Source organism: Alosa pseudoharengus, unplaced genomic scaffold, assembly GCF_046254945.1.
Source record: "Alosa pseudoharengus isolate Yale_2024_CS ecotype anadromous, Long Island Sound unplaced genomic scaffold, YU_APseudo_1.1 YU_APseudo_1.1_scf_19, whole genome shotgun sequence".
NCBI classification, from domain to species: domain Eukaryota; kingdom Metazoa; phylum Chordata; class Actinopteri; order Clupeiformes; family Clupeidae; genus Alosa; species Alosa pseudoharengus.
In genome coordinates, this window is record NW_027468657.1 from 9,465,425 (window position 1) to 9,479,165 (window position 13,741).

Here is a 13,741-nt window from a genome sequence, read left to right on the forward strand (position 1 = left end):
TACCGGAGATCACAGTATCCACTCGAAGGCAGAGGATAAAAGTGTGTTCGGGAAAACGTCTGCATTTCAGACTTTTTCATCCCTGCGAGAGTTTAACAGGTGCGATAATTCAAAATCCCCATGTTATTTTCCCATAGGAAAAATCGCCAGATACCGGATGTCAAAGATGGCTGCTTTTTTTGTAGGCGAACTTCAGAGGTCTATGAGAAATAACATGGCGTTTCAAAATATCTTACCGGTAAAACATCTGTAGGTAGCGAAGTTGAAAAAGCTTGTGGGCAGATTGGCCTACACACTTCTGCCATATAGTTTCCACTGGATTTTTTGATTGTCGTGCCGTTTAAGTAGTATACTATAGACTATACTACTTAAACGGCACCGAAAATCAAAAAATCCAGTGGAAACTAGATGGCAGAAGTGTGTAGGCCAATGTGCCCAGCAGCTTTTTCTACTTTGTCACCTACAGAGTTTGACAGGTACGATCTTTCAAAACGCCATGTTATTTCCCATAGACAATCCACGCCCGGAAGTTGGATGGATACGGAAGTTAGGAGGCGGGATATATTCTGGAGAGGTCTATGTGCGACCAATGTTTACATTTACATGTTCTCACGTGCGACTTTTCAGGGTTCTGATTGGTTAATGTGAGCTTGTGCTTATCGTTAGACTGCCACTGTGGTTTGGCGTGCTCATGACAGCATGTATGCATAGGTGCCAACTCTCACGCATTGGCCGTGAGACACACGCATTTGATTAGTTTCACACGCTCACACGCCACACCCCCGATTTCTCACGCTGAAGTGTCAACCCGGTCGGTCAGATGCCTGAAAAATGAGTTTAGCCTATCTATAGATCTACCTGTTGAGCCACGGTTATGCTTTCAGAGACGGTGAGAGGGTTCAAGAGCACCCCCTGTCTGTGGAATTTTCAAAATGTTCTCTCATTTGCGATGCTACTTCAGAAGCCATCCCAGGCGCATCCCCCCCGCATTTCCCCGGCTTCAGGTATGCTTTGAGTATTATTGAGTATTTTTCACGCTGTGTCAACCTGGTAGGTCATATGTATAGGTAAACCTATACATATGATATCACACATCATGTGAACGTTCGGAATCTAAGCTTTCCAATTATATTAGCGCCAAGTTTCTGTGATAAATGGTTCGCGAGAGAATTAACATTGAACCGACGTGCAATTTAGGCTAATCATATTTGCATTTACCCATTACTCTCGGTTTAATATTTCACTAACCCTTCACACAACACGTGGAAAACCCTATTTCACAATAAACAGCAAACCTACCGAATACGAGGATATAAAGCATGCCTCTGCAATAAGTGGTTCCTGAGTAATCCGGTTTTGAAATTGCAACACATTTCTACATAGCCTCATTGGGGCGAAATTATAATGTATTCTAATGTAAACTATTTGTCAGTAGGCTTACATACATTTTTGTAAATTGCTCAGCCATAGATTATCCCACTATCATGGTTCTTATATTGTCAGGTTCCAGCCAATCCCATTACAGATAAATGAATATATTTATATTGGCATGCTTCCTAGTGACATTAATACAAAAATATGAAGAAAATCAAATAACGAGACACAAATATTGATATAAAGCCTGACATAAGCCATATGCAAACATTCACATCATGCAGATATGGGTACATCCTGAAAAAGGAATAGCATGTAGGCTATAGGCTATGGCCATTACAATGACCAATATATTATCTTAAATAAACTAGCTGAATAACACAGGTGACCACTTCTGCATAATTTCATGGAGTGCTGAAATGTACACACATTTTTTAACATTTCTGAACTGTGAAATGTAGCATATGTTTTTGTGGTTGTGAACTTATTACAATATCACTATAACTATTCCACCTGTGTGTGCATGGTTATAATTCTGAAGTGCAAAATAGCTTAGGCTACAGCACAAATATTTCCATAAAAATAAGCAAGTCTGACCTCTGAATTTATTTTGAAAGTGCACCTGATTGATGCATTTAAAAGTTAAAATATACAAACATTTCTTAAATTCTTACAAAACACCCACCCACTTTTTAAAATTGTTAGTTTGGACCCCCCCCCCCCCCACACACACACACTTTTTCTCCCATTTGCGCGTAAATCGCTCATAAACTTTTTTTTTTTTTTGTTACACGCATTCTCCCATTCCGCTTCGGTCACACACACACAGTGACAAGCGCCAAATCCCCCGCAGTGTTGAAGAGATCAGTCGTCCCCCTCACTTTTGATAAGGTAAAAAGCCTTATAGGTACGCCAAATAAATAATAACCTATAGGTTTACGCTAGGCTATGTAAAACTCCCCATTAACAGCATCACGTCACTAACCACAGCTAAGACTGCACAATCTCTATTCACTCTGTTGGATATCTGAAGCCAGTTTGTCTACTTAGATACAGTAAATCCTCAAATTATGGCCGGGGTCTTAAGACAAAGTACAGGCCTTTAGGGGCAGGGTTGTATTCGAGACAGCCCTTTATTTCTTATGCGAGTTTTATTTTGAGACATGCGTTTCTTGGAGCGGCATACTGGTAGGCCTTCAAAAGCATGACATTTTCGGTTTAGTTTGATATTTAATTTACTTTTGGACTGTTTGATTATATTGTTAAATGTTGGGACTGATGGGCACTGAAATCTGGGGAGGTATTTGATGATCACTATTACGTTCCATGTAGTTGAAAGAGTGTCGGGATTTCAAACAAACCATCCGCTTTCATGCGTTCATTGAACGTCCGCGGTGCTGTAATGGAAACCTTATTGCGTAGCCAAGTAGCCTATTGAGTTATTTTTAAATTATGCATGATTTACTTTTTATTAATTTCGTAGGCTGGCTTTATTTTGTTATATAGAAGTATCTAAATAACCTGTTAAAATGTACCAGAATTCAGGAAAATGCATCTAGTCCAAAAAAAAATTTCTGGGGGAGGACCCCCATACCCCCCGCTGAAATATCCAACCCACTTTCACAATGCCTCCGACGCCCATGGTCCTAGTAGTAGGCTATCCCTTTGATACCAATGTTCATATAACTCTGGGACCCTGGTCCCAGGGATGGATTACTTGAATTTAGTATTGCCCATCCCCAAAATGCACCAGAATACAGGAAATCACATTAAACAAATTAAAAAAAATCTGGGGGAGTACCCCCAAACCCCCCTTCCACATATGCGACAATTACTGGGGAGCCCTTAATACATCTGGGCCCAGGGGCCCGAAAGCTCATAATCCGTCCATGCCTGGTCCCTACACCTGAGAACCACTGATGTACGTTTTTTTACTGTACGGTATAATGCTGAATGAGCCAAACAAAAATGTACGCAGCAAAATTTTGGTTGGCCCCACCAAATCTCACTCCAAGGTTTTTTGAAAAGTTGGCAGCCCTGATGTATGTACACCGGTTCGTGTAAACACATTTTAAAAATAAACGGTCTTGTGTAAATGCAGTTTTATTTGCAAACGTAGATGGCCAGATATTCATTTAGGAAAATACCCTGCTTCGTGTAAACGTAGTCTAAGACTTACAGGCAACGCTACCTTGCCTAACTCTGACCCTAGCCCTAACCCTAACCCTGGCACTTTCCAGGCAGCGCTACCTTGAAGTCGACAGTGGAGGCCCAAACGGCCATATATCTCTTTAGTTTTATAGGACAGTGAACAGACTGAGAGAGAGAGAGAGAGAGAGAGAGAGAGAGAGAGGAATCAGGAAATGACCCGGATCAGACTCAGTGGGCCATACCTGTTAACACTGCCGTTTTTCCCGGGTTTCTCCCGTATTTCAAGGTCATCTCCCAGCACCCTCCCGTTTTGTTATTTCTCCCAGAAAACTCCCGTAATTTGCATGGCCATCAAACTTCATTTTAAAATCATTGATCCATTCAGGTTGCCAGATTGTGAATGAAATACACCCTACACATACACGATCACTTAGTTTCAATTTCAACCGTTTTGTCATAGGCTAAAACCTGGCAACACAAAACCCAAATAAGGAAGCGGGTGCCAACTGTGCAGCCTGAGTCTCGTCGTAAGCAAGCGGGCTAGTTGAATGGCCTACTCCAGAACTAGCTGTTGTGAAATTGTTGGGAATTTAATGGATTAACACATCACATAAACTGTTATTGAGTGTTGTTGATACACTGAACTTGTTGCCTCGGAACCAAATCTGACAGCAAGCAGCTTTGAAGTTTTGGAAGTAGGCCGCAGGCAGGCAGCTGGTGGATACATACAGTAACTGGCATGCGTAAGGTAATGGTAAGGTAAAAGCAACGACCGAAATGCAGTGTTGAAACACGTGTATGAAACGTATTAAATATGCAAACACAGATCCGGTATAAACACTGACCCCCCTCCCCCCCGAAAAAAAATCTCCCGTTTTTGGAAAGCTAAATGTGGACAGGTATGCCGTGGGCACTTGGCATGGGCCAGAGATGTGCAGAAACCGTGATGGGGTGGGGGGGTGGGGTGGGTCTAGTGTAACAATGGAAGAGAGCGATCAAGATAACGAACATGACAATTCACACACAGGTACAAACAATGTATTGCATAAGAGCTTTGACTTTTATATGAGACAGAACTCATGACTCAAATTAGACAGAACCTGCAAGGGTACCAATTATTCTGTCGTCAAAGTGTTCGTCGCAGTGATATTTTGGGAGGAGTTTCAGGTGAGCTGTCAATAAGCAGATGCCGGCGTATTCCTTGGCTTTATATCATTAGTGTGACCCTTGGGGTGACAGTGAGTACAAATAATGGTGCCAACCAAAACCTGGAGGGCAACTAATGGGCTGCGAAACCTTATAGGCCTACCGGAGAAATCTGTGACAGTCATGCTGCTGCCATCACATATTCAACACAAGCCCTTCAGTCGTGACAGAAAACATTTCCCCTCAAAAAACGTTGTTTTCTTTCCTTTCATGGGCGTAAGGCTCAGACAATGATAAATGAGTCCCTCTCTAAGATGAGGGCCAAGGCCAAGCAGTTTTATCTGCACTTTAAATGTGTTATTATTTAGCATAGAGCTGAACTTGATGCGACTGACCTTGCATTGTTTTTGTGAATAAACTAACTAAATGATCCATGTTTGTTTAGCATAATCAATGTTCCCATAAACTTCCCTCCTACTTTCACTTTTGTTTTGATGGCCTTTGCGTCTACTCAGCCGCTGTCTGACTCAGGAGAGACACCACACATGTAGCGAAGGCGTTCCGGTCACGATTGCATGCTTCAACAATTAGCTTCCACTACATTCAATGGAACTGACTACACCAGACATAATAGCTGCACGTACGTTCGAAAAAATCTGACTAGTCTTCTAAAGCTATTTTTACACTCCGTGAACAGTGCACTTCAACTGTCCACCCGGTGTGGCCCAGCTGACTAACCCCAACACGGGCAAGGATGGGCGGACGGGCAGACTGACCTGCAGACATAATCGGCGTTGCAGGCCCTCATCTGCGCCAGACAGTTGGGCCTCTCCTCGCCTTCGTAGGAGCAGCTGGGCACGACGGTCTGGCGGCGGCGCTCTGCGCACGCCGTGTCGCTGCACGGGCAGAAGAGCAGCCGGTGCGTGTACTCGGCGGGCACGCGGTCGAAGAAGCGCCGCAGCGCCTTGTGGCACTTGGGCTTGTTGCAGAGGCCTGAGCGCGACGAGGGCTTGATGCAGGCCGATACGTACTCGGTGCGCAGCCGCTGGCACACGTCGTCCACGTTGCACGCCTTGGCCGCATCCAGGCAGCGGTTCACCGCCACCATGCCGACCTCGGAATCTGTTGTTAATGTTGGAGCAGAGCGAGAGAGAAGACTCAGGCAAAATGTAATGAGATGACCTATACAAAAAAATACTGAAGCATGCAATAATCAACCAGTATGAAGTAGTAAATATACAGTATTAAGTATGCAGTAAACAAACAAACCAATCCTTTGTGCTATAGATTGTGGATTTCCTGCTGTACATTGGCTGATCAAAAATCAAACCTAAAAAACTTGAGGCAGGATAAACAGCAATGCACTATTAGCAGGCTCCAGTTGCAAACATACTATATGTTGTACCTGGGATGTATTAAGGTACAACATGTGCTGCCAGTTGCTTGAATGTCCCAACAAAGAACAATAGCTGAAAAAAATATATATCAACATAGCAGCCAACAAAGAACATGCTTCTAAACACTGATGATGTGGGCTCTAAGCAAAGCATCCCCTTAGCCCTTAAAGGAGTACCGTCACACCGGTGTGACGGGAATGTTGGGAAATGAACATTCTAAATAATATCTGGGTTCATTGAATTCAACATAGAATTTTAGAACCTTCAATTGTTGCGGAAGTTAGAATGTTCAAAAACCTACACCTTTAAGGCCTATTCACACCAAGAATGATAACGATAACGATAACTGTAACCATAACGATAAAAGTGTTCACACTGAACAACGATACACAGATACACTCCCCTTGTGTTAATGATGTGTTCTGATTGGATATTAGCTTTTTATCGTTCTGAAAATCGCTATGAAAGTGATTCCCAAAGATATTGTTCTTCATGTCGTTATCGTTATAGTTTATGTGTGAACGTCGTCATTCATATTAACAAGAGCGATATTTATTTATAGTTAGCGTTATCGTTCTTGGTGTGAATGGGCCTTTAAAGGAATTATCCGGAGTAAAATGCACTTTAGATCGAAGTATCCCGAGGTCTTTATGTGGTCGGATAGAGAGTCCAAAATGAATTTCATCAAGCCAGTACCTTTTCGGAAATGTTGCCATCTTTGCTGCCATCTTAAGGGGAAAGTCCGTAGGAGTCGATTGCTGAGTGTGTTGTAACACGCTCTGGAAATTCACAATTTTGTCGCCGTTTTAAAAAAAAAAAAACATAGTGCAGTATTTCTTTCGAAATTGAAATGAAGTTGTATGGACTGGACTATGTTTTTTTTTTTTTTTTTTAAACGGCGACGGAATTGTGAATTTCCAGAGCAATCGACTCCTACGGACTTTCCCCTTAAGATGGCAGCAAAGATGGCAACATTTCCGGAAAGGTACTGGCTTGATGAAATTCATTCTGGACTCTCTATCCGACCACATAAAGACCTCGGGATACTTCGGTTTGGCTTTAGGGACCCTCTACTCACTACCACGTAAGTGTTATGTTGTTTGGAACTGTAGAAGAGGTATAAAAATATCGTTTTGTAGCGGCGAAATTGATATGCCCTGCTCACTTCCAGGCTACGAGTTTTGACTGAAAACGGTACAATCGAACTTTCTCAAAACACATCCGAATGACATGATTTTGATGTCAACTCAACGTATGTACCCCCAATCATCCGTAAATCGATGTAAAGTGCATTTTACTCCGGATAATTCCTTTAAGGGTTAGAATTATACGGTTCTGTCAGACATTTTTGTCAAGATTGAGTTATTGACATATTCTCATTCTGTGACACCTTAAAGGAAAATTTTGACGATTGGTCCTGTCTCGACTTTTCTGACTTGTTTTGAATCGCCTTTACTACTTCAGAGTGGCTGCCTACAGGCATGCACAAACATGTCCTTAAAACTGTGCAACTCGTGGTTAGTGGTGTTCATTGATTATTAAAATCAAATATATCGGCGCAATGTATGATTTCCAGCCTTCTTATTTGCTATTGTGGAACTATTTTTTCAGACACCTCACAACCGCGTATAAACTTCCGCTCAATATTTGAGCCTGAAGCATAGACAGTAAAAGAAGGTCTCGCGGAAATGTAAACAGCCCCCGTTTCCGTTTCCAGTGGTGCAGCAATGAGTCTTCCAACAGAAATCAATGGGATTTTACAAAATGCCAAATAAAACACGACAGAAACTGTGTTCCGCTACTCTACTTGTTTTGGAACATCAACGAACACCACTAACCACTCGGTGAGTTGCACAGTTTTGAAAACGAATGTTAAGGGTTGTTTTAGGACATGTTTGTGCATGCCTGTAGGCAGCCACTCTGAAGTAGTCAAAGGCGACATAAATATGAATACATAGATGATAAACTGATACCCAGGTCACTGTTTAATCATTCAAAAGATTCCATTTAGTGCATGTTCATTATGGGCAGTCAAGCGTTAGTGTTTTTAAATGCCTTTTAGATTAAATAGCCTTTAGAAGCTAAATTATAACTTAATTTAAATGTTCATTGGCATTAGAAATTAATTTCTATATACAGTACAAGCTTCAGAGTAACAATTGGCAACAGCTAAACAGCATATCAGATCTATTCCTCAAACTTAGTGACCTTAGGTGATTACGTAATGTCTAAGCAGCTGATAAACTCTTCCTCATGTGTATCAATGGCGGGTGACTACATATTTTCTTGCAGTAACTAAGTACGTTTACACAAGTGCTGTACTTATGTGGCCTGCGATTATGTGGTACTTTACTTGAGTATTTCCAATCCAGGCCACTCTACTTCCCCTCCATTACATTTCAGATGGAAATATTGTACTCTAAACTCCATTAAAATTGGACAGCTTTAGTTACAAGTTACCTTCTAGCTGACGTTTTTACCCACTGGATAATATAAGACATTTTTAAAAGTAGCCTACAACTTATTGCTGAACATCAAACACCAACCTTTTTACTTCTGACGTCTTATTAAAAACAGTCTGTTGTCAGGGCCGCCTCAGATGTCTGTGAGTTGTTAACAGCTCCACTGAATAGGCTAATACTTTCCCCCTACACAGACGGTTTCATTTCAGCCGTAGATGTTCAAATTAGCCAATATGTAACAAATTATAAAAGATTTAAGAAAAAATCCTAAAACTGAAAAAAAAAAAGATTTGTGTTTCTTCTTTCCGCTCTCATTAATCATCTCACAGATCTCACATCTCCCATCAGATTTACCAGATGTCTCTCTATTTATAAAACTGTATATAAAGTAGTTTAGACTCGTTCTAAGTTGAGCAGCTTCAACAACTAGATGACCGCCGCCCAGTCCTGCACATTCTCTCCGCAAAAATAAATCATGCTTGTCAATTTGTCTCCATGTCCTACTCCAGCCCCTACTCTTGCAACTTTTGTGTATGTAAATGAGTGTGTGCAAAGTGTGGGTTTGTTTTTGTGTGTATATGTGCTTCTCTGTGTGTGTGTGTGTGTATGTGTTCGCCTGTGAGTGTGTATGTGGGGGTAATGGGGTGTGGGTGTGCGTATGTGTGTGTGTGTTTATGTGTGTGTGCTTATCTGTCTGTGTGTGTGTGTGTGTGTGTGCTTATCTGTGTGTGCATAGTGTGTGTGGGTGTGTTTGTATGTGTGTGTGTGTGTGTGTGTGTGTGTGTGTGTGTGTGTGTGAGAGTGCGTACATGTATGTGTGTGCGTGTTTATGTGTATCTGTACGTGCCTGTGTGTGCATGTGTGTGAGTGTGTGCGTTCCTGTGTCTTTATATGTATGTGTGTTTATGTGTGCGTGTGTATGTGTGTATGTGCGTCCGTTTGTGCATGTGTGTTTATGTGTGTGTGTTTATATGTGTATATGTGCGCTAAACCCAGATTTAGTTGTAATAAATATGTTAGGTGGTCACTACTAATGTTTGTGTGTTTTGTGAAAACTCTATGTCATAACTAAAAGAAATGAGTTGATTGTACTATTTAAGTGAAATATACAGTGCACTGATCATGTTAAGCAGAGACAACGATAAATGTTATGTTTTTGCAAGGCAGAGGAGGGGTCTAATAAAAATTCTGCCCATCAACCGTTCCTCCTGCTTCTCAGTCCACACAGAGACATGAATGACTCCATATGCATCGTGCTGCTGTGACAAATAGGCTACTACATCAAATGGTGGGTGAACTTTCTGATGAACTTGTTGAAAAATTAAAATTCTGATGAAATAACCGAAAATTATCTTCAGTTTGACCAATAGTTAGCTAAATGTTTGTTTACCTGGGAAAACGAAGGTAACATTAGCTTCGTTGTTAGCATGCTAGTAGTCTTTCGGACAGTTAGCTCATGGTAGCTACCTTCCAATGGGTGTGTATAGCAGATTATAACAATATCACATATGTTTTCGTGTAAATATACCTGTCTTGGTGCTACTTAGTTTAATTCAGACTTTATCATTGAAATTGGTGTTTCTGTCTGTAGACAGTCTTAGATAACCATAGCAGCACATGTTGGTTAGCTTTTGGCTAATGTTAGCTGATGTCCATTCACTTATGTGTTGCATTCATAGGTGATATAGCAAACTTTTATTTCAACTGAGTAAATGAACATGAACTAAAAATGTGTTTTCTTGTGTTCTTTTTTATAGGTTCTTCATCTACAGTGGATGTGGAATATGTGGAGTGGAGTTTATGTGGATGTGGAGTTTAAATGTTGTTTGTTTCATGATTTATCAATAATAAAAGGCATTCCTATACATTGTGATGAATTTCTCTTCCATTTTTAATAAAACAGTTAAATTAATACAGTAGCCTAATCTTAAAATAAAAAAAACAATAGGCCTTTCTACAGAACTTAGTTCATATTTTAATGAGTTTTTTAACATGCATTTTAACCTAGTTATTTTATACAACTGCAACTTCTTAAACAATAAGTTAAGTCAACTAAAGATTTTTAGTAAAGACTACTAATGTAAGCTTAATTTGTCTACAGCATCAACATAAGGTTGTTAGTTGACACAACTAAACCTGTTTAGTTTTATGTTTTGTAAAAACTAGAATGGTTTAAGGCAATCGGTTTCCACGCAATTTTCTAGTAATGACAACTAGTTCGGGTTTAGAGTGTGTGTGTAGCTGATATAGCCCCCCATGAACGGAATCATCTAAGGATATCATATAATAAAAAAGTCAGTGGGACCCAAGAAGTACTCTACATTCATACTTTCACTACATTAGCTGTTAACACTATATTGTACTTAAGTATTAAGAATTGTTCATGCCTTAATGTCTGTATTTACAATGACCTGAATACTCCTACAGAGTCAGGAGCCTGGTGGCGCTTTACAATAAAAAACAAATTGAAATTGCTACAGTAAATAAATCAACATAGGCTAGCCAAGAAATTATATTTGGGCATGTTATGTTAGAACGTCAAAAAAGAAATAGGTAAAAGTGAAATAAATGCCTCCAAATCACAATTCATTGATTAAAGCTATCAGGGGGACACACTCAAAGGCAGGAGGAAATGAAAATAAGCATTACGTCTCCCCACGCCTCTCCAGGTCTATTTTCCGAGAGGGCAGAGGATATTTCTGTGGAGCCTCTCTGGCCGCCTGATGTGAACATGGAGATCACGCACGGGAGTAAATAAAATCTGAGAATAATTTTGACCAACAACAATATGAGGAGGAAATTGCAAAGGCAAACAAACAAGCAGGCCCAGGAGAGGGCCTATAGTCATTCCACTCCAGCACAGAGAGGACTGCGTTAAATTTAGCCTCCAAATTAAATGCAGGATCCGATGCCCAGAAACAAACACATCCTTTTAAATGAGCTTAATTGTGCTCAGACATGTGCCGATACTTTCATTTGCCAGTGCAAGCCTGCGGGATAAATAGTGAAATCTTTTCCGCCTTGGGGCTAGCCCCGAGTCAACTTGAGAATTAAAGGTGGACCAAAATATAGGGGCTTTTTTTTTTAAGAGAAAAAGGGGGGAAAAGTTAAGTCCTCATAGTTTTTTGGTGGTGGTGTGTGGCGAGATACCTGCAGTGATGGATGCCAGGCGCACGTAGTCATAACCCTTCTGCACGGCCTCGTAGGGATAGCTCTCCACCAGGTTGAGTCCTGAGAGAGAGAGAGAGAGAGAGAGAGAAATAGAGAGATAGAGAGAGAGAGAGAGGAATAGAGAGAGAGAGTTATGGTTAAGGTTGCAGCTGAATGCCATTCTAACAGCTGTCATTAAAAGATAAAGCAGGCAGAAACACCTCTGGCTATTGCTGGGGCTGCAGTTTAATTTACGGTCGAACAAAATGGTGACAACCATGGAACTGAAACCTGGAAATGAAATCCTTCCCCTGCTGGCCAACTGGGAGCTTCCCTGAGTCTAGGTGATCTCTGTTAGATCTTATACATCAGCATGCATTAAGATGCATCTATATAGGATTTCCTGAAACTGAAAAGCCTAAGAACCACCTTCCACACAGACTGTAAATCACTTCAAATATGCATTCATCCCCTTGTCCTTAAAGCATGTGCTCTATGAAAAAGATGACTGAATTAAATTCTCTGTAAAAATCATAGCCTAACATTCCAAGCCTTTTCCATACTTTTCTCCAATTGATTGGGATTCTGACCCTTGATCATTGACGTTCTTGCACACTGTCAGATTTTGTGTATTTACTACTTTGAGCAAGAGTTTTTTCAAGAGTTAAAATTCATAATTCCATATTTTTCCAGACCTGCAACAGGCAAGCAGAGCCAGGCTATTTTAAAAAACGAAAAAAAAAAAAAAATCACCGTGAATGCCCGACTGATGGAGACTCCAGTAGATGCTCAGGCAGTTCTTCTCCTTCTTCATGCCCCGTCGGCACTGGCAGCCGTGCAGTGAGCTCGACAGCAGCGCTGACACGGCGTTGGCACACTGGCTGCGGGCGCCGGGGCCCAGCTTCATGCTGCCGTTGCCGGCCACACACTGGCGTAGCGTGCGCAGGCGTGGGCTGCACGTCTCGTCACTGGAGCAGGAGTCCCCCGCCAGCAGGCAGTCCGTCCCAGCAGACAGGGCCTCCTGCAGGGCTGTAGGCAGAGGGGTGGACATCAGCAGCAGCAGCAGCAGAACAGGTGGACAAACTCAAAAGCTAACTGATTAATTAATTACCTGTTAACTGATTAATTAATTAACTTCCTAACTTATTACCTTACTATCCAACTGATTTACAGACTGACTGACTACCTAATTAACTGTCTGACTGACTATGTAATTAACTGACTGATTCATTAATTAATGAACTAACTAACTAATCAATCAACTGACTAACTATCTAATTAAGTGACTGGCTTAATGATTAACTAACTAACTAACTAATCAACTGACAAAGTGCATAAATATTTCTACATGCTCAAGAGGCACACCAATCCAACAAGTTGTCATGTAGAGCAATCTGATTCCTGTCGTTAGATTTGAATGTTCTATGAGCTAACGATTATAAAGGCAGATAAGGATTAGAACCAGATTTTTGTTTCAAAGACTAGACCAATGTTAAACAAGAATCTCATTTTCTGCCATTTTGTGTCATGCTTAAGCAGGAAATCTAACAATGTACAACAACCCTCTGTATAAAGGGATCAAAGAGAATGAATGCCCATTCATATCTTTCTGTTTCTTTGTCTCTCCTTTTAAACAAATTCTCAAACTGCAAAGATACTTGCTTTGAAAAGTATCTCAAAGATGTTTGCTCAGCCAGTGGATGTCTTAGGGCAAACTAGTTTGTGTTTAATTTAGAACTGAAAGGTTTACAGAAACACATATGCCCCAAAATGCAAGAGACATACAGTAACTGGTAAAAATTACGCACAAGCTGCACCTCAGTCAATCAGCCTTGGAATTTAATTGCAACAGACAATGGCTCATGGGTAGATTTAAACAAGGAAGTACAAGATAATTCCAAGCGGTAACAGTTTTATGCCAGTTATGTGCCTTTGCTCTGGAGTCCCAAACTTATTTTTTCTGGACTGAGCAAATATTTAGACACACCCCTCCCCATAAAGCATACACAGCAATACTCCAAAACAGAACGACTGAGTAGAATTCAATGACTACATTTTCTC

The 13,741-nt window shown here is 41.0% G+C and overlaps 1 protein-coding gene and 1 long non-coding RNA gene across 2 annotated transcripts in view; one reads left to right on the forward strand and one right to left on the reverse strand.

The window, feature by feature from the left end:
- Positions 1-13,741, reverse strand: part of gfra4b (GDNF family receptor alpha 4b) — a 38,910-nt gene that overhangs the window by 6,566 nt on the left and 18,603 nt on the right. Inside the window, exons 2-4 of the mRNA XM_076292841.1 lie at positions 12,434-12,709; positions 11,681-11,761; positions 5,448-5,793 (exon numbers count right to left, since the gene is read on the reverse strand). Of these exons, the coding sequence (XP_076148956.1) occupies positions 5,448-5,793; positions 11,681-11,761; positions 12,434-12,709 (703 nt within the window). The remainder of the gene's footprint in view (positions 1-5,447; positions 5,794-11,680; positions 11,762-12,433; positions 12,710-13,741) is intronic.
- LOC143133037 (uncharacterized) lies at positions 9,524-10,395 on the forward strand. Its single transcript, XR_012988414.1, has 2 exons — positions 9,524-9,818; positions 10,288-10,395. It is a non-coding gene; the product is annotated as an uncharacterized LOC143133037 (long non-coding RNA).